At 53.4% G+C, this 17,272-nt stretch overlaps 2 protein-coding genes across 2 annotated transcripts in view; one reads left to right on the plus strand and one right to left on the minus strand.

Annotated features, from left to right (window-relative positions):
* Window positions 1-780: 780 nt before the first annotated feature.
* On the minus strand, window positions 781-8,253 carry Rbp5 (retinol binding protein 5, cellular). Its single transcript, XM_005378859.2, has 4 exons — window positions 8,068-8,253; window positions 7,647-7,825; window positions 4,789-4,890; window positions 781-3,687 (listed from the first exon to the last, which is right to left on the minus strand). Exons 1-4 carry the CDS (start codon window positions 8,138-8,140, stop codon window positions 3,634-3,636), a joined length of 408 nt encoding a protein of 135 aa, XP_005378916.1. The 5' UTR covers window positions 8,141-8,253; the 3' UTR covers window positions 781-3,633.
* Window positions 8,254-8,940: 687 nt separating this feature from the next.
* Clstn3 (calsyntenin 3) overlaps window positions 8,941-17,272 on the plus strand; it is a 29,293-nt gene continuing 20,961 nt past the window's right edge. The window contains exons 1-8 of the mRNA XM_005378860.2: window positions 8,941-9,020; window positions 9,173-9,980; window positions 12,468-12,590; window positions 12,917-13,112; window positions 14,602-14,810; window positions 15,066-15,215; window positions 15,453-15,638; window positions 16,038-16,325. Of these exons, the coding sequence (XP_005378917.1) occupies window positions 9,917-9,980; window positions 12,468-12,590; window positions 12,917-13,112; window positions 14,602-14,810; window positions 15,066-15,215; window positions 15,453-15,638; window positions 16,038-16,325 (1,216 nt within the window). The 5' untranslated portion in view covers window positions 8,941-9,020; window positions 9,173-9,916. The remainder of the gene's footprint in view (window positions 9,021-9,172; window positions 9,981-12,467; window positions 12,591-12,916; window positions 13,113-14,601; window positions 14,811-15,065; window positions 15,216-15,452; window positions 15,639-16,037; window positions 16,326-17,272) is intronic.

A 17,272-nucleotide genomic window follows, 5' to 3' on the forward strand; every position in this document is an offset into this window, starting at 1 on the left:
CTGCCTTGAAGCTTCCTGGACTGGCTGAAAGACAAGAGTGGCTGTCACAGGAGCAGAAGCACCTCCCTGATGCTGGCACAGGAGCTCCGTGGGCAGCACGTGTCCTCCTCTGGGCACAGCAGGTGGGACAGTGGCAGAGGCTGGCTCTGGAGGTTGGGTGTGTTCAGCGAGTCCCCGCCAACCCCATCACTCCCAGATGACTGGAGCCTGGAGCCAAGGCAAAACTGTGTTTTAGCTTCACTTCTCTGCTCTCGATCACTTACGCTTTGGTACATGTTGGAGACCACTACAAAGTGGCTCTGAGCTGGATTTAATATTATCCAATTGGCTTTCTGTGTTTACTTGTGAGTTGTCTGAAGCTTAGGCCCCTTGTCTGGGATGGGCAGGGGACTCATACTAGGTAAACCTCTGTGAGTCCCTGGTCACCCTGAGGCCTGTATTGGCCTGTGAAGCTGTGACTCCTCAAAGGATAAGATAAGGCCACTTGGCTCCAACCCCAATTAACTACAAGGAGACTGCAGCTGCAGGCTCCACGCTCCTACAATAAATACGAACCTAAAGATAAGGTAGTTCTCCTGATTGACATAATTTACTACTTGGGAAAATTCTCCCAAGGTCCTGCGAGATTCCTGCGTTTTCCTGAGTATCCTCCTCCTTTACTTGAAAACCAAATAAATATGGGCTGCCCAGAGAAGTCTTGGTCTAAACTCAGAGAATATCAAAGCTGTAAGAGAGTTAGTCCCTCCTAGAACCTTGAAATAATTTCCATTGTCTCATTTATTTAAGCCTTAGCAGTCCAAAGGTTTATTTAACTCCATACGTACAAATATGTCACTGCATGACCTCAGGGGTAGTGGCGCTTGATGCCTTGTCCTAAACTGTAGAATACAAGGGTTTGCTTCTGGTCAGGAGAATTTCCGGCATCAGGTACTGAGGACGGAAATAATACAAGCAGGAGTAATCAACAGTCGTCAGTGCCTACTCCATTCCCAGTACTCTGCTGAGGAACGGGCATGAAGTCTTCACAAAATCCCCAGGAGGAAGGAAGTGCTCTTGGTATTGCCTCTGGTGTCTGGCCCATGTGTATCTGCTGAAAGGTGGTGACCTGAATACACTCATACTGCTAATAACAGGTGGCAGTTTGACACCAAAGCCTGCTCACTGACCCATGTTGGTGTCATTTTAGGTTCATGCAGAACCTCTGGGAAGTGATGTACCTGTGAACCTGATGGCTTGGCTACATGGGTGACCCTCTGGGCACTGCACCCTGGGTACAGAACAGAGGCTCCCAGGGCTCCCCCTTCTCCTAGGGGCCAGAGTAAAGCAAAGTAGAAGTGAGGCTTGGGGTGGGGTAGGGGGAGGTAGAAGCCTCACCTCCGGCTGGGTGGTGAGCCTGAAAGTGCTGGAGACAGGGCCCCTTTGCTCTTGCTGGAAGGGTGAGTGTGGATGGTCAGCTCCATCTCATCCTCCAGGACCTCCATGGCCTCTGGTGGGGGTGGAGGTGGAGCACCCCTGTCCACAGAGCTGCTCTGTCCTGGTAGCTGTCTTTTCTGGCCTGTTAGGCCAGCTTTCTTGCACTCCAGGCATCCTGATCTCTGGTGTGGTAAAGGAACAGTGGGGCTGGCTTAGCAGAGCACACTTCTATCTCACACGGAAGTAAGCATTTTCGATTCCTAATCATAGCCCTGGGGTCTACGACTCTGGTCAACCAAGTCAACTCCAAGTTCCGTGAGCCCTGGGCAAGGCTGGGAGTTGGACCTACTCACTCCCTTTCTTTCCTTTCCTTCTGACATGCTTCTTCCTGTGGTGACCATCTCATTTCTGATGATGAACAGAGCCTGATTTGAAGGAGGGAAAAGATCTTGTGTGGGTTGGGAATTGGGATGTGTGTGTGTCTGGTGCAATGAACATCCAAGAAGGTGGTGGAAGAGAGAGAGAGTTTTGAACTGGAACTCTGGCTTCCTCTAATGTGTGCAGCGTCCCCTGCTGCCCACAGGGGAGACGGCAGCTCCAGCTTCCTTTGCCGGCTGCAGTCTTCAGAACCTCTCAATTCTTCCGGGGACTCTTGCCTCCCTGGGAGTCTCCGGGCCTCTTGTTGGAGTCTGGCTCCTGCAGGGATGTGGTTGAGTGAAGGACGGAGGCATGCACTGCAGGTGGTCTGGATGCCTATGTCGCAGAGAGTTTTGAGGGACTGAGCCTGCTGTAGCTTGGCTTTGGCAGCCACGCTGGGGGCTCACAAGCTCTTGTGTCAGGGCCCAGCCAAGACTGCAGTGAAGAGTCCTGGACCCCCAAGAGGACAGTCGTGTGGGGGGAGCCTTGGAATGTGTACTGAGAGGGCTTGGACACCATGGTGACTTGGTGGTTTGGACAATGGGGCAAGAACACGGAGCATGTTCCTGTGCCTTGGGAGGAGACTGGGCAGGATGGCAGCTTCCGCTGGGTGGCTTTGCCAAGAAGAATGCCTATGGCCCATGCTGCTGGGGACATCTTTGGAGAGGCCGGGCAGGGAATAAGTGATTCAGTCCAATTCTGAGCCCTTTTCCAAGTTCATTGCAGGGTGTGTGGTAGGGTCAGTAGTGCAAGCCTAGTTCTTCTTGGCCAGAACCCCAGGGACTGCTCATATGTGTAGAGGCCTTGCCACTGCAGGAAGAAGCGGCCAGGGTGTTCATCTGTGAAAGCCAGGGACTTTCCAACGTCCATCTCTCCGGCCCTTCCACTGGCCTCTGTCCCCACCTTCACAGTGATCACTCCTCTCTGTGCACGTGCCCACCAGACTTTTATTCTGAACGGACCAATGTCCTGGAAGGGAGGGAGCAGGCTGAGGCTGGAGCTGGCCCTGACCCTGAATTGCTCCACCCTCTGCACTGTTTTCCTAGGCACTCTAGGGGAGTGGTCTTGCTGTCCTTAGCTCTTCCCCTTGCTCTGGCTCCAGTTTTGCTGGCCTTGAGTAGAGGTCCGTATGGCCACCCCTGCTGGGCTTCTCCTGCCATTCCCCATGCCTGCAGATCCCTCATCTCTTTATCCTTGGGCTTTGCGTCCTCCAGCTGCTTCTCTTTTGGGTCTCTGAGGGCCTTCTTGCTGCTGTGTTTCCCAAAACAGCCATGGAGGCCAGGCCACCATTTGGAAGCTCTCGGGAAAAGGTCTTGCCTAGTTCTATTCCTTTCCCCTTCCTGTTGGAAGGAGGGATCAAATAGGCAGGACACCCTCTGATGTTGGCAGGGTGGGGCCTCTGTCAAGTATCTGAGATTTTCTCTAGGAAAAGGCAAGGAAATAAGCAGACTCTTCCAAGTGGCTTCCATTTAAATCTTGAACCCAGTCACAATTTTCCCAAAGGCCCACAAGGATAGATTCTCAAGTGCCCACAAAGTACCCAGAGCTTAGGAAAATAAGCCAAGGGAACAGAAGAGACCAGGTTCTACATCCTATGTCTGACTCTGACACCCAGGCCAGACTTTGACCTGGGACAGGGGCTACTGTTGGGCAGAGGAGTGTGAGAGAGGAAGGACTTTGACCTGGGGGCTGCAAGTTACTGATTAACAAGTGGGGGGCGGTGAGACAGAGACGATGACCAGGCACAGTCTGGGCTGGAAGGGGGCACACGAAGAGAGGTCTGGAGGGTTGGCTTCTCCCAGGCTATCTGACCTTCTTGAAGACCTGCTTGCACAGGGCATCCCTTGCTGTCAGCTCCTGGGGATGGAGAAGGAGAGAGGAAGAGGGTTCTCCCAGCTGGAGCTCCTTTCTCAAAGCCTTTGCCCTCTGTTTACTCCTTTAGGAAATAGCAGCTAGACCATTTGATGTATAGGGAATTGTTCCTGAACTCTTCAGCCCAGAGAAGGAACGGGGTGCTGGGCCAGGAGATGTGCAGTGGCTGTCTCCATCCCCCCATTTTGTTTTTTAAATTAAATTAAATTAAATTATTTATTTTTTATATTAGAGGCTTGGCGAAGATCCCCAACTGCCTGTATGAGGGGTACAACGAAGGATAAAATAAGAGACAGAGACAATTTAGTAAAGCATGAAAAGGGGGGCTGGGTACTCAGTGCCTCAGGATGGGCAATGACAAAGACTCTCTAGCTTGCTACTATTTTATTAGCCAGTGCATGGAGAGGGGCAGTGAGTGATTTTAGGAACAGTAAGGGTAGACTAGTAAAAGAATAAAGCATTCTTGCAAGGATGAACCAAGGACCAGCAAGGAAACTGTAGTTTCCCCAGGTGAAATGTTTACTATTGCTGTTCCATTGCTTTAGAGATCTTCGTCATCCTCAGTAAATCTTATCTTGTCCTGTGAGTGCCACAGTGTCACTAGCTGTAGGGCTTCAGCTGTGACCAGAAGAAAGTGGAGAGTTTCTGCGTTCCAATCTGGTTTACAAGCAGGACAAGGATAGCCTTGGACGTCCTCTAGACTTAATTTATAATTTGTGGTCCCCAACATTTTGAGACAGGGTCTGGCCTTGAATTCACTGTGTGGCCCAGGATGGCCTCAGACCTGCTGCGATCCTTCTGCCTCAGCCTCCTGAGTGCTGGCGTTACAGGTGGGAGCCACCATGTCCAGAAAATCCTCTCCATTTTTACTTATGGGCATCATCTGATTTGCAATCAAGGCCTACCTGTCCACTTTCTCCTCCTCTCCCTCCTCTTCCAAGTGCTTTTGTTTCCCTCCTTGGCTCCTTGCTAGGGTGGTGAGGGCAGGGCCGGGGTAGAGTGGTAGACTCACATGGTTTGTCAAGGGGATGCATCCTAGCTGAGGCCCCTCTCAGGCACCCCTGTTTGTGTCTCCCCTCCACTTACCAGATGTAGCATGTCTCCCTCCATCCAGTGTCTCCAGCCCCGGTTGGGGATCTCACCTTTCTGCACACACACCAGCTGCTCTTCCTCCCAGGTCACTATGGTCTAAAGAGGAGATAGAAGAAGACTGGGAGATGGGGCACCCCAAATGCTTCTCCAGTCACTCTGACTTCTCCACAGCCTCCATTTGGGGACAGGTGCTCTGCTTCAGCAGGACTCCCCCCCCCATGACCTCCAAGGAGCCACCACTGTTCATGGTGACATTTGGGGAAAGCAGGGGAGGAGCAGGGGTGAAGTTGGGGAGGGGGATGACAAACAGTGGAGGCTTCGTCTTCTGATGCCTCCAGCTGATCCAGAGGGACTTTTGAGGAAGAAGAGAGATTGGAAAGATTGGCCTCTTTCAGCTCCAAGGATGCTGGGAATGAAGGACCAACCTCTCTAGCTTGGGCGTTCCAGCCAGCACTAGCGAAGCCCTCCTAAGGACAGCCTGCTGAGCTTAGTCTTAACCAATGGAGGATCACTACCTAGGAAGCTAGGACACCTGACAAGAGTGTTGGGATGGCAATGAGGAGGGAGGGATGAGCCAAGTCTTCAAGAAAAATGGGAGTTAATTAGATTGGAGATACATAACTGGAAACTTTTAGTGAGGAAAGAAATAACATAGAAGAAAGAAGGTCACATTGTTCTGAAGGGCTCTAACCTAGACTGGATGTGGGAACACAGTGAGGAGCTGGTTTCCAAGCCCCTGACCTGTGTGCCCTGCTGCGTGTGTGGGCTTTGTCTGGAACAGATTGTCACCGAAAGCGTTCATTTAAGTCAGGGAGGACGTGGCCACTTTTACAGCACAGATTGTTATGGTTTGTGTCTGCGTGTCCTCCCAGCTCCTCATGCAGTTCTGGGGCGCGCTTCTAGATTTTTGATTGATCCATGGTCCAATGCTGGGATTATGGGTGTTAGTGCTACACTTGCCCCTGGGGCAGGTAGTATGCATACAATAAAAGGGAGGGAAAGAGCCTTGCTCTCTTGGCTCCTCTCTTTTTGTTCTTGTTGCTTTTGCTGTTTTCCGCTGCCATGAGCTGTTGCCCTCTGCCATGTGCCACTCTGCCTTGGAGCCAGTTGAGTAAAGACTGAAACTTCCACGAACTGTAAGCTAAATAAATCTTTCCTTAAATTTGGGCATTGGGTATTTTGTCTCAGCAACGACAGAAAAAGTAACTGAGGCACAGATGGACCCTGTGGCTACAATATACAGAGTGGTGGAGGGTTAAGGTTGAGGACCAATTTTGGGAACCCAGTGAAAAAGGTGCTGTAGTAAGAAGGAGTAGGAAGGAACAGATGAGAAACATTTAGAAGAGTGACATTTCACTAGGAATAAAACAGACCAAAAATGCAAGTTACAGATATAAAGCATTTCTGGGAGCTTATTAGAAAAGGAAAAAGAAACTCAATTTTGATGAACTCAATTTTAATAGTATGTTTCCTTTTACCTAAAATAGTAAGAAACTAGAATTTCAGTATGTGATCAATATACATTTCTGAGATGTTTTATATTCTATTTTAGATAGTGTTTAAAAATCCAAGGCCAGGCATGGTGGCTCATGCCAATAATCCTAGCACTCCAGGAGGCTGAGGCAGGAGAAACACAAGTTTGAACCCAGTCTGGGCAACTTACTGAGATTTTGTCTCAAAATAGAAAAACAAAAAAGGATTGAAGGCATAGCTCAGTGTAAAGGTTCTGGGTTTAATCCCCAGTACCGAAAAGAGAAGAAAAGAAAAAGAGAAGAAAAGAAATAGAAATAGAAAAATCCAGTTCTATTTTTATCTTTGTAGTACTTTTCCACTGGATAAGGCACCTGTCACATGTTCAATAACCATTTGTAATTAACAGCTACTATATTAGACAGTGCAGAAGGATTGTGGTGTAAAGACTTCTTAAGGTGGGGTGTGTGTGTGTGTGCTGGGAGCACAGAACTAAGGAAAAAGAGACACTAACTATGACTTCTGGTCCCGCTGGTTATTGCCATTAATAGAGACAGTAAATACAAAAGTGGTTTGTGCAAGAATATAATGAACTCAGGTTTGACCTTGGGGCACACAGATGGAAATATTTTGCAGACAGCTAAAAACATCACCCTGGAGCTCAGGAGATGGCTCTGCTGGAGAAGAAATGTCAAGGGCAATTTATAGATGGCAGTAGGAAGCATGTACATAGATGAGTTTGCCCAAGAAGGGCGTACAGACGAGGAAGAGAAGGGTAAGGACAAAACACTGGGTGAAAACTACAATTTAAGGAATTAATAAGAAAACTATTGTCTGTTCCAGGGATCAACAAAAGCCATGTAAGAACTAGGGGAAAATGCAGGAAAGTAAGGTTATAGATGCTAAGTAAAAGAAGCTGGGTCTGGAGGTGCAGGTCTGTAATTCCAGCACTCTGTAAGGCTGAGGCAGGAGGATCACAAGTTTGGGCTCAGCTTGGGCAGTTTAGCAACTCAACAGGACACTGTCTTGAAGTAAAAAATAAAAAAAGAGCTGGAGATACAGCAGTGTAAAGGCCCTGAGTTCAATGTCCAGTAATGGAAACAGAGACTGTGGTGACTTGCAGTGTCATAGGCTTAGGGCCAGCAAACGTTTGCTGATTGGACTGGGGTAGGTAGTCTGCTTGTTTTGCCTCTTTGGCTAAAGACAAGAGAAAAGTAGGAAGGAGTGGGGGAGGAGGATGGAGAACAAGGAGCCTGTTCCCACCAGACTGGTACCCTGGGGGTGCCATGGTTTTCTGTGATGGTTACTTCCCTTGGCTGTAGCTGGGAGAGCCCCTTTGGTTCAGCAACATTGTTTGGAGCCACTCCCCATCCCCAAAGTACCTGGCATTTCCGTCCATCCACGATCCTCAGGTCCTCCTCGAACTCAACTCCCACTTCGAATTCCATAACATAGTTTCGAAAGGTGCTGAGGGTCCTCACTACCATGTGGTCACCCCGGTGCTCAATCTCCTTGTCAGGCTTCAGCAGCAGCACTATCTTCCGCAGTGCCACGTTGATGTCTGTGGGGGCTGAGTCTTAGCCTGGCTAGGGCGGGCCAGCGCTCCCAAAGCAGTATCTCAGGGCTGTGAGTGGTGCCTAAGGCGGGCCTGGCCCCAAGGACTGGTTGGCTCCTAGCAACGCTTCTGCTCAGAAATGGATCCCACCCAAGTGTTTCCCCAGCATCCAACCCCAGAACCCCTTCTTGGTGGGACCCTGAGGTGGGAAGGGAGAGGGAAGAAGTGGAAGGAAGGGGGGACATTACTTAGGGCCTGCAGGTAGTCTTCCAGGTTCTTCTGTGAGACAAAGCGGTAGTAGCCGGTGAGGTTGGGAGGCATAATTGGCCAGCCAAGAAGGAGCCCAAGATTGCAGGTGAGTGTAGGAGATGGCGGTGTGAGAAGGGAATGGATACTGTCTGGCAGATGAGGCCTGACTGATGCCTGCCCATGGTGTACACACACACACACACACACACACACACACACACACACACACGGAAAGATCACTGGCCAGGGCTTTTACAGGGCTAGGGCCCTGCTGCAATAAGAGTCCCTTCCTCGCTGGGACTGGTTTGGGACTTAGCAGAGCTAAGCCTCACCTCTGCCTTTCCTGGGGAAGGAACCCAGAGAGGATTTGGGGCTGTGAATCATCTCACATATATGCCTTTCTCAAGGTCCCTTTTGGCCTCCAGCTCATTTTGGGGGGGGGGCTGGGAACCCTGAGAGGGGTGGCTGTATAGGGTAGGGATGAGTTCCAGCAACATCCTGAGATCCTGGGGTGGAGTCAGGGATACTGAAAGGTGTGAGGGAGGAGGTGGAGAGGCCAGTTAACTGGGAGCCACCGTGAAGACAGCCCCGGGGTTCCTTCAGGTGGCTGGCTGCACTGGGTCCCCACAATGGCAATCCAGGCTTGGTCCTAGGTGGCAGCTGAGGGAGGCGGTGAGACTGGCTGTCTGAAACCTGCTGCAGGTCTGGAGGGGGTGCGGGAGGGGCCTGCCTCGCTGGACTGGAAAATCTTATTCTCTTCCCCTGGGGACCCAGGGGTTCCCGCTCCTGAGTCACCCTTGCACACACAGCCCGTGCTTAGCATGTGTGCTCCCACAGGGGTGTGCAAGGACACCGAAATGACTGCGCGCCCTTTCCCCGCCCTCCCACTTCTCTCTCAAACCCACATGTGGCTGGCTTCCGAAGCTGTTGGGCTGCTCCATCATGGTTTAAGGTGGGAAATCTGGGAAGGGGAAGGTAGGGAGGTCAGCCTGACATTCCAGCTGTGTGACCTGTCCTGACAGGCTTGTGTGCCTGGGGGAGGCACAGCTGTGTCACTCTTCCCCCGTGCCAGTGCCCTTCCCGGTCCCCTCCTGACCCTCTCAGGGCTTCCTTTGCCGCCTGGGCTGGGAGCGGAAACGCGAGGATTTCTCCCGTTCAGACTGAAGGTTTCACTTCGCAGTTCCCAGAAGGCACGCAGCAGGGACTTGCTGATGGAATGGGCTGGGAAAAGAGGCTAGTGCAGGGTTGGGGGTGGGTGTTGTGAGTGCTGCCCCTCCTGGCCACACTCAGGTCTCCGCGGACGTCCCCCTCCCCCACCCCCTGGCTTCCAGCATCTCCCTCTCCCATTGTCCCTCGGTCTCCCACCCCCTGCATGGCTTCCCAGCTTCCTCCTCAGCCCCCGCAGTTCCTCTCCCCCAAATCGCAGTCCCGGGAAAAAACCCTAACACGTTCTCCCGCCCCTGCTCCCCAGTCCCATTGGCTCCCTCCCCCCCCTGCAGCACCTGGCGCCCCAAGTCACCTGATTGGCCAATGGCCCCATCAATCCTCGCCTGGCGGTGCTGACGTCATCCTGCAGTAGAGGGGATGGGGTGGGAGTGAGAGAGAGAGGGAGAGAGAGGACGCTGGCCGTAGAGGGCTCGAGAAGGAGCCGAGCAGGTCCCCTCTCCGCCACCAGACCGGCGTCCGACAGGCCTGCCCTATGGACTAGTGCGGGCAGCGGGCTCTTTCTGTCATTGTCCCTGCCCTCTCCTCCTGGGGGAACCCCTGCATCCCTCCGAGGGAGAATCAGCAGGTTTGAGTCTCCCAGGGGACAGCGGTTGCTAGGTCCGGCCCTGCCCCCCACGCACCATGACCCTCCTGCTGCTGTCCCTCCTGCTGGCCTCACTGCTCCCACCTGGCTCCGGCAACAAAGGTGAGTGCGTGGGGTCAGGGGAGCGGCGTGGGGGTGGGGCTGGCGGAGGTGCCCAGGCTTCGGCACCTGACAGGTGGCCCTTCCTCCCCACCGCCCTCTTCCCATCCTTTTCCCAAACCTGCTTCCTTCCCAGCTGGCTCCTTCCCAGGGCCTCGTCCTGCCCCTGGCTTATCTCTACCCATGTGCTCGCTGGTCCTCTCCTCCTAGGCGGTCCCATTCCCCCCCCCCGGGGGTCTCTCTGCCCTGCCTCCTAGTTTCTCGGCGCTGGTGGGTGTCTCGGGCCTCTAAGGACTTGGCCCGGGTCTGCGCACCCCTCCGCTCCGGGGTCCCTGCTTTCCCTGGGGTGTGCGCACACACAGTAGGCCCGTCTGCTCCGTCTCCCTCCCATCCTGGGGAAAAGCTGCAATTCGGAACACGTCTGTTTTGGTGTGGCCCTCTGCACCCCTATCCTTCTGCCTGCACCGGCTGGGCTGTGGGTTACAAAGCCGCCCTTTCAGGCAGACAGCAGATAAAATTCGGCTGGGAGAAACCCGCAGAGGGAGGGAGGGAGGCACTACAGGACAGTGGGGTAGGGGCCAGGCAAGTGGGAGGGAGGAAGGTGGGGAGGGCAGGAGTGGGTGTGTGGGGTGCTCGTGAGTGGGGAGAGGGGACTTTGAGGGGAGAGAGGGATATGAGCGTGGGAGGGGACGAAGAGGATGGGAAAGGGTAAAGGTGGAGGCAGAGAGGGAAGGATGGAAGGAAAAGCAGGGAGAAAGGTGAGAAGACAGGGAGGAGAGAGCCAGGCAGCCCTGGATGAGTGACAAGGAAGGGCACGGGAGAAACGGGGCCAAGAGGCCAAGAGAGGGGTGCAGGGAGCCCGAGGGGGCGCAGGGAGCAGGAACCCAGCGGAACTGGAAGGCGGGCTGTGGAGAAGGCCCCCAGCGCTGGCCCTGCCTTGCCCCAGCCCTGCAGTCTGCTCTCTCCTCGCCTGGCAGGAGCTCCTGGCCCCAGTATCTCAGCCTGGCTCCTGAGCCTCCTGCCACTTCCTGTGTGGCCTCTGCGCACCATCGTGTGCCTTTCTCCCAGTGTGCCTTTCTCCCAGCCATTAGGGAAGGGGTTCTGGTGGTCGTCAGTGAGAGAGGGGCAGCGGCAGAGGTGCAGATGGTAAGGAAGTCTGCTGGGGAGTGGTTGGAGGAGAATGGTAATCAGGATTTCTTGCTCACTGTGAGATCCTGAGGATGAGGTTTGGTGACTCAGTTTCCCCCTGATAATGTGTCCTCTCCCACCCTTGTCCAGCTGATGTGCTATCATGAATGGGCTTCGCCTGCTTGTGGGCAAGATGGAATCAGACAGCACCAGCAGAGGAGGTTGGGGGTTGGGGGGAGGGAGAGAGGGAAGGGAACCCAAGGAGCCCAAGGAACCCCTTTTCCGCAGCCCCATGGAGTCAGTGGGCATTTGGGGACCAGACACAGACTTGAGTTAGCTGAGTGTGGCAGGAGGTGGGGAGATGGGGTCTGACGAGTCACACCTCCATCCTGACTTAGCTGGTGGTTGAAGGGAAGAGGGGTGGTGTGGACTGGAATTGGGGTTAAGTCTTGGGTCTGTGTCATAGGTAGGGTCAGGAGTGTGGCATTCGGAAGCCTTGTAGAAGACAGCACTGTGCTGGTTGTGACTGATCTCCTGGGTGTGGGAGTGGGAACAGGGAGGGATTGGCTGTGTTTCTAGGCCAGCTCAGTAATCCCTTAGGACGAGGGCTCTGCTGGGTTGTCATTTGGTGTTGATTCCTGTGCTCCGTTCCTGCCCCTTATTGTCCCCTCCCTCTGTCCTATATACCCTTCCTTCTTTCCTTTCGATTTTTCATCTGCTGTAGGAGAAGTGGGAGGTGAAATGGGGTCGGGGGTGGAGAAATGGTCAGGATCTCAGTGAACTTCCAAATCTTTGCTCTGCCCTTCATTGATCCCTTTGCTTCCCGGGGCCTTTGGGGGCTTACCACTGCTCCCTGAGTTCCCAGTCTCCATTCCCCAGCACCTGGAGCCCCTAAAGATTCTTCACCCCAGCTGGATGTGGTGTGCACACCTGTAAACCCAGTGTTCTGGCAGGATGAGGCAGGAGGATCCCAAGTTTGAGCCCAACCTGGGCAACTGAATGATTTAGTGAGACTTGTCTCAAGATAAAAAATAAAAAGGTCTGGGAATGTAGCTCACAGAGAAGGGCCTGGGTTTAATTCCACATACTGAGGGGACAGGGAGATTCTCCATCCTTAACCATTGTTCCTAGGGAAAATAGTGTCCCTCTGCTCCAAAGGCGGGCAGTTGCCATGGAAACTGTCATGTAGTAGGATAAGGTCACAGACCTTTGGGTTCGTGTATAGTTGGTTTTTTGTCCTCAGCCCTTTGTTCCTGAAAGGTGCTGTGGCAGGGAGTGAGGTGTCTGGGTCCACAAGGGTTGTCTTGGGAGTAGGGGTCCCACTCACGGGCATTTCCTCTCCTTCCCCTGGGGCGGGGCCAGCCAACAAGCACAAGCCCTGGATCGAGGCGGAGTACCAGGGCATTGTCATGGAGAACGACAACACTGTCCTGCTGAACCCGCCGCTCTTCGCCTTGGACAAGGATGCCCCCCTGCGCTATGCAGGTAATTGGGGCTGGGGCTGGCAAAGGGGGTGGGGAGGCAGAGGCAAGGGAGCAGGAGCAAGGAGGAAGTAGGGGGAGACCCGGGGCAAGCAGGGGTTGAACATGTTCTCCTTTTGCCAAACATCAGGGCAGGTGGTTCCCAGAGGCTGCTGAAGCTGGGGTGGAGTGGTTGGAATTGTATTTCTGAGCACTGATGCTTTGAAGGTTACAAGAGGAGAGGTGGAGAGGTGGAGCTGGACCTGGGAGGTAGGCCCCCAGGGGAGGGAAGCAGCAGCCACAGCTGGGCAGGAGCCTCATGCCTTTCCTGCCTTCTTTTCCCCTCACCAGGTGAGATCTGCGGCTTCCGGCTCCATGGGTCTGGGGTGCCCTTTGAGGCTGTGATCTTGGACAAGGCAACGGGAGAGGGACTCATCCGGGCCAAGGAGCCAGTGGACTGCGAGGCCCAGAAGGAGCACACCTTCACCATCCAGGCCTATGACTGTGGCGAGGGGCCTGATGGGGCCAACACCAAGAAGTCCCACAAGTGAGGAAGGCCTGTCCCCTGCCTGGTCGGCCTGGGGTCCTCCTTCCTGCTCCTGCACCCCTCACCACCTTCTGTCCATGCCTTACTGTCCACCCCATCCTGCTGTTGAAAAAGTTTAGGGACCTTCAGTAAGGGTGACCAGCAGGCAGTAGAATTCAGTGGGATCTAATCTTGGCTTTGCCTTCACAACTTTGGATAATTTAGGTAGCCTTTCTGGACCTGGTCTTCCTTGTCTGTAGAATGAAAAGGTTGCTTTGAAGATTAATAGAGACTTTTTATTCATTTTTCTTATGTTAAAGCAAATGAAATATCCACTTCATTTGATAGAATGATCCAGCAAAATATTACAGTGAAAACTAGGAACTTAAAATGTACTTGACAGCTTGCTTATGAGTTAAAACATCTACATTGAATTAAAATACAGATTGTAATTTTTTGTGGTGTTGAGATGGATCCCAGGGCCTCATGCATACTGAGCAAGTGCTCTACCACTGAGCTACACCCCTAGCCCTACTGGGGATGGCTTGTGTAAAAAGCGCCTGCCCCATAGCAAAGGGCTTGAAACCTTGTCATGATGACAAGGAGGAGAGCAAGGAGGAACAGGTTATGCACACTCAGCACACATCCAGATCCCTTTCAACTGCCTGAGCCAGGGTATTGACAGAGCATACCATGCGTAGATCATCACTCACTCACACACACACACACACACACACACACACACACAAACTTCTAGGTGGGGTTGGCATGGGATTGTTACAGCACAAAGGAAGCTTGGGTCTCAGATGTCTACTTCTGACCAGCTTACCTCTCATTTCAGCGTAGCAGTCAGAATTCTTGGGCACTAAGAGGCATTAGCAATGACATGTTCTTCGTGACTCAGTTACACTTTTAGAGATAGGACTTTGCCTCTGGGCCCTGGGAGCCTGGCATGCAGGGGTTGAACATGTTCAGCCAGAAGTAGAGCTCAGCAGGAAAGGTCTTAGCCCAGCTCTGCTTGCCCAGGAAGGTGTGTGAGTTGGGCAGAGGCCATGGCCAAGCTGCACATGCAGGGATGGCAGCCACTGCTCACTCGTACTGCTCAGACCTATCTTGAGTTGAGTTACAGCTTTTGGACTAGTGCTGCTTCCCTTGGGGCTAGTTTTCTCCTGTGATTATCCCATTGGATCTAGCCTGCTGGATTTTCTGTCATCCTCATCTTGGCCCCTGACCTTTCTGTACAGGAGACATCAGAGTCTGCTCCGGCGCCCCCTGGGGCATGTTCTTTCCCCCTTCATCAGCCCCCCTGTCTTTGGGCCTGTTTCTTATGTGGCTGGTCTCTGGCATGGCTTTGGCACAGCCTGGTGCCCTGTGCTGGCACTGAGCAAGCTAATGGGTGGATTGGCTCCCTCCTGCTCTGATTCCGTATCTCAGTTCCCACTCATGCCTCTTCCCATGGCAGAGGCTGGCTAACGCTTCCTTGTCTGTCCCCCTGCTCTGGTTCATTCAGGGCCACTGTGCATGTGCGGGTCAACGACGTGAACGAGTTTGCCCCAGTGTTTGTGGAGCGTCTGTACCGTGCTGCAGTGACTGAGGGGAAGCTCTATGATCGCATCCTGCGGGTGGAAGCCATCGATGGTGACTGTTCCCCCCAGTACAGCCAGATCTGCTACTATGAGATCCTCACACCCAACACCCCCTTCCTCATTGACAATGATGGTGAGTCCACTTCTGGGCCTCGGCTGCCCAGTCCCTGTGCACCCACAGCCTTCAGGACTGTGCTCTTCCCTTCTACCTCTCAGACCCTCAGGCCACCCTCCTTTCCTGATGTGCAGGCTTTTTCTCCCAGACACCTCCCTGCTTCCTGCTGCCCAATCCACCTGTTACCCAACTACATCGCTTAACCCTCCCTTTGCCTCCTGAGCTTTCTCTAGTGAGCTTGACCTTGTCCCTTCTGCCCCATTCCCACCCCAGGGAACATCGAGAACACAGAGAAGCTGCAGTATAGTGGTGAGAAGCTCTACAAGTTCACGGTGACAGCTTACGACTGTGGGAAGAAGCGGGCAGCAGATGACGCTGAGGTGGAGATCCAGGTGAAGCCCACCTGTAAGCCCAGCTGGCAAGGTGAGGAGCTCCGCCCTGTGATTCTTATGAATCATCTTTCACCTTGGCTTCCCTCTCTGCTCTCTGTGACAGTCCTGCGGACTTGCTAAGCGTTGGGGGAGTGTTGGTGGGCAGGCTTCTAGCCCAGCTAGGCCGTTTTCCCAGTGTTGCAGACTGGGAGTGCCCCCAGGAAGAGGAGGGTGGACAGCAGAGGCTGCTTACCTTCTCTCTCCACTGCCCCCTTGTCTCCCCACGCAGGCTGGAACAAAAGGATCGAATATGCCCCAGGCGCGGGGAGCTTGGCTTTATTCCCTGGTATCCGCCTAGAGACTTGTGATGAGCCGCTCTGGAACATTCAGGCCACCATAGAGCTGCAGACCAGCCACGTGGCCAAGGGCTGTGACCGAGATAACTACTCAGAGCGGGCCCTGCGGAAACTCTGTGGTGCGTGCACCCCTCCTCCAGCACTCCCCCAGGCCAATCCCTTGCCAACCATCCTCTCCCCTTTCCTGAGAATCTGCCTTCTCTCTCTTCTGGCCCTGGGTAGGTATGCATATCTGCAGGGGTTGTGGCCCAAAAGGCAGGTAGATACATGTTTGGCAAAGACGAGTAACTGTTGCTTGAGTCACCAGATAGATGAGGGGACAACTGTAGGAAGACCTGAAGAGCTGGCTAAGGGGTTAACTGAGGGGAGATTCCTGGATGACAGGTGCATCCCTCTTGTGTCTCTGAAAGGCCCAAGGGGGCGAGACTAGCTGTAGGAAATTTTGGCCCCTCACTCTTCCTGCCTCCTGCCCATTGCGCCTCTCAGCACTGACACTTGTGTCTCTTGGGCTCCCACAGGTGCGGCCACTGGGGAGGTGGACCTGCTGCCCATGCCAGGTCCCAATGCCAATTGGACAGCAGGGCTCTCGGTGCACTACAGCCAAGACAGCAGCCTCATCTACTGGTTCAATGGTACCCAGGCTGTGCAGGTGCCCCTGGGAGGCCCAGCTGGGCTGGGCTCTGGACCCCAGGACAGCCTCAGTGACCACTTCACCCTGTCCTTCTGGATGAAGCACGGTGCAACTCCCAATAAGAAGGAAGGCAAGAAAGAAGAGGAAACCATCGTGTGTAACACAGTCCAGAATGGTGAGCCTTCCTCAGAGTGCTAGTGTGCAAGTGGGAAGCTGGCTTCTTGTCCTGCATCTGTCACTGCCCAGTAGACAGGTCATTTCTCCTCTTTTCATCTGTGAATTGCCAGGGTAACCCTTCCCTCCCTCACGTCCTCCCTCCCTGCCCCCCACCCTTCTTCACTTCCTTCCTTCTTTCCTGAGAAAGCATCTTGCTAAGTTGCTCAGGCTGGCCAAGAACATGCCATTCTCCTGCCTCAGCCTCCCAAATAGCTGGAATTACAGGCCGGCACTACCACACCTGGATCAGTGCTAGTTCTCATACTCTGACATTTTAGGATTTATCCTTGACAGGACACATTGGGATCCTGCGTTTAGTACAGTAGGGTTCCTCTCTCTCAATCTCATTCTCATCCTCATCCTCATCCTCATTCTCATTATTATTAGCTACCCATCCCATCCCCCTGCATCCCACCAGGTAGTGAGTTGTCCCCATCTCTGCTCCTGTGAAAGCCCCTCCATTGCAGTGGAAAAATCTGGGTCATGGTGAGCCCATTTCTTTCTCTTCCATCACAAGCCCATCCTCCTCCTCTAAGGGCTAATTGCTCTCTCTCCAAGTACCCGTCTTCCCTCAACCGCAGTGGCACATCTCTCCGGGGAGGGCTCAGCCTTGACCTGCTCTTTTATTTCCAGCCACTTCTCTGCCCTCATTTCTCTTGACCTGAAAAGGGTTGTCACCCATGATGTATGTATGAACCAGAGGACCAGGAGGGTCAGTGTTCTCTGCTGGTCGGTCAGAGTCCAAGGAGCCCCAGTTATACTTGGACTGGAGTGTGTGTGTGTGGGAGGAGGGGGAGGGAAGGAGGGAGGGAGACTACAAGAGAAGAAATGAAATGAAAACACAAGAGAGAGATTAAGAGAAGCCCTGTTCTAAAAAAAAAAGAAGAGAAACCCTGTTCTTAACCC

This window comes from Chinchilla lanigera, unplaced genomic scaffold (assembly GCF_000276665.1).
Source record: "Chinchilla lanigera isolate Chin_1 unplaced genomic scaffold, ChiLan1.0 scaffold00012, whole genome shotgun sequence".
Taxonomy (NCBI): Eukaryota; Metazoa; Chordata; class Mammalia; order Rodentia; family Chinchillidae; genus Chinchilla; species Chinchilla lanigera.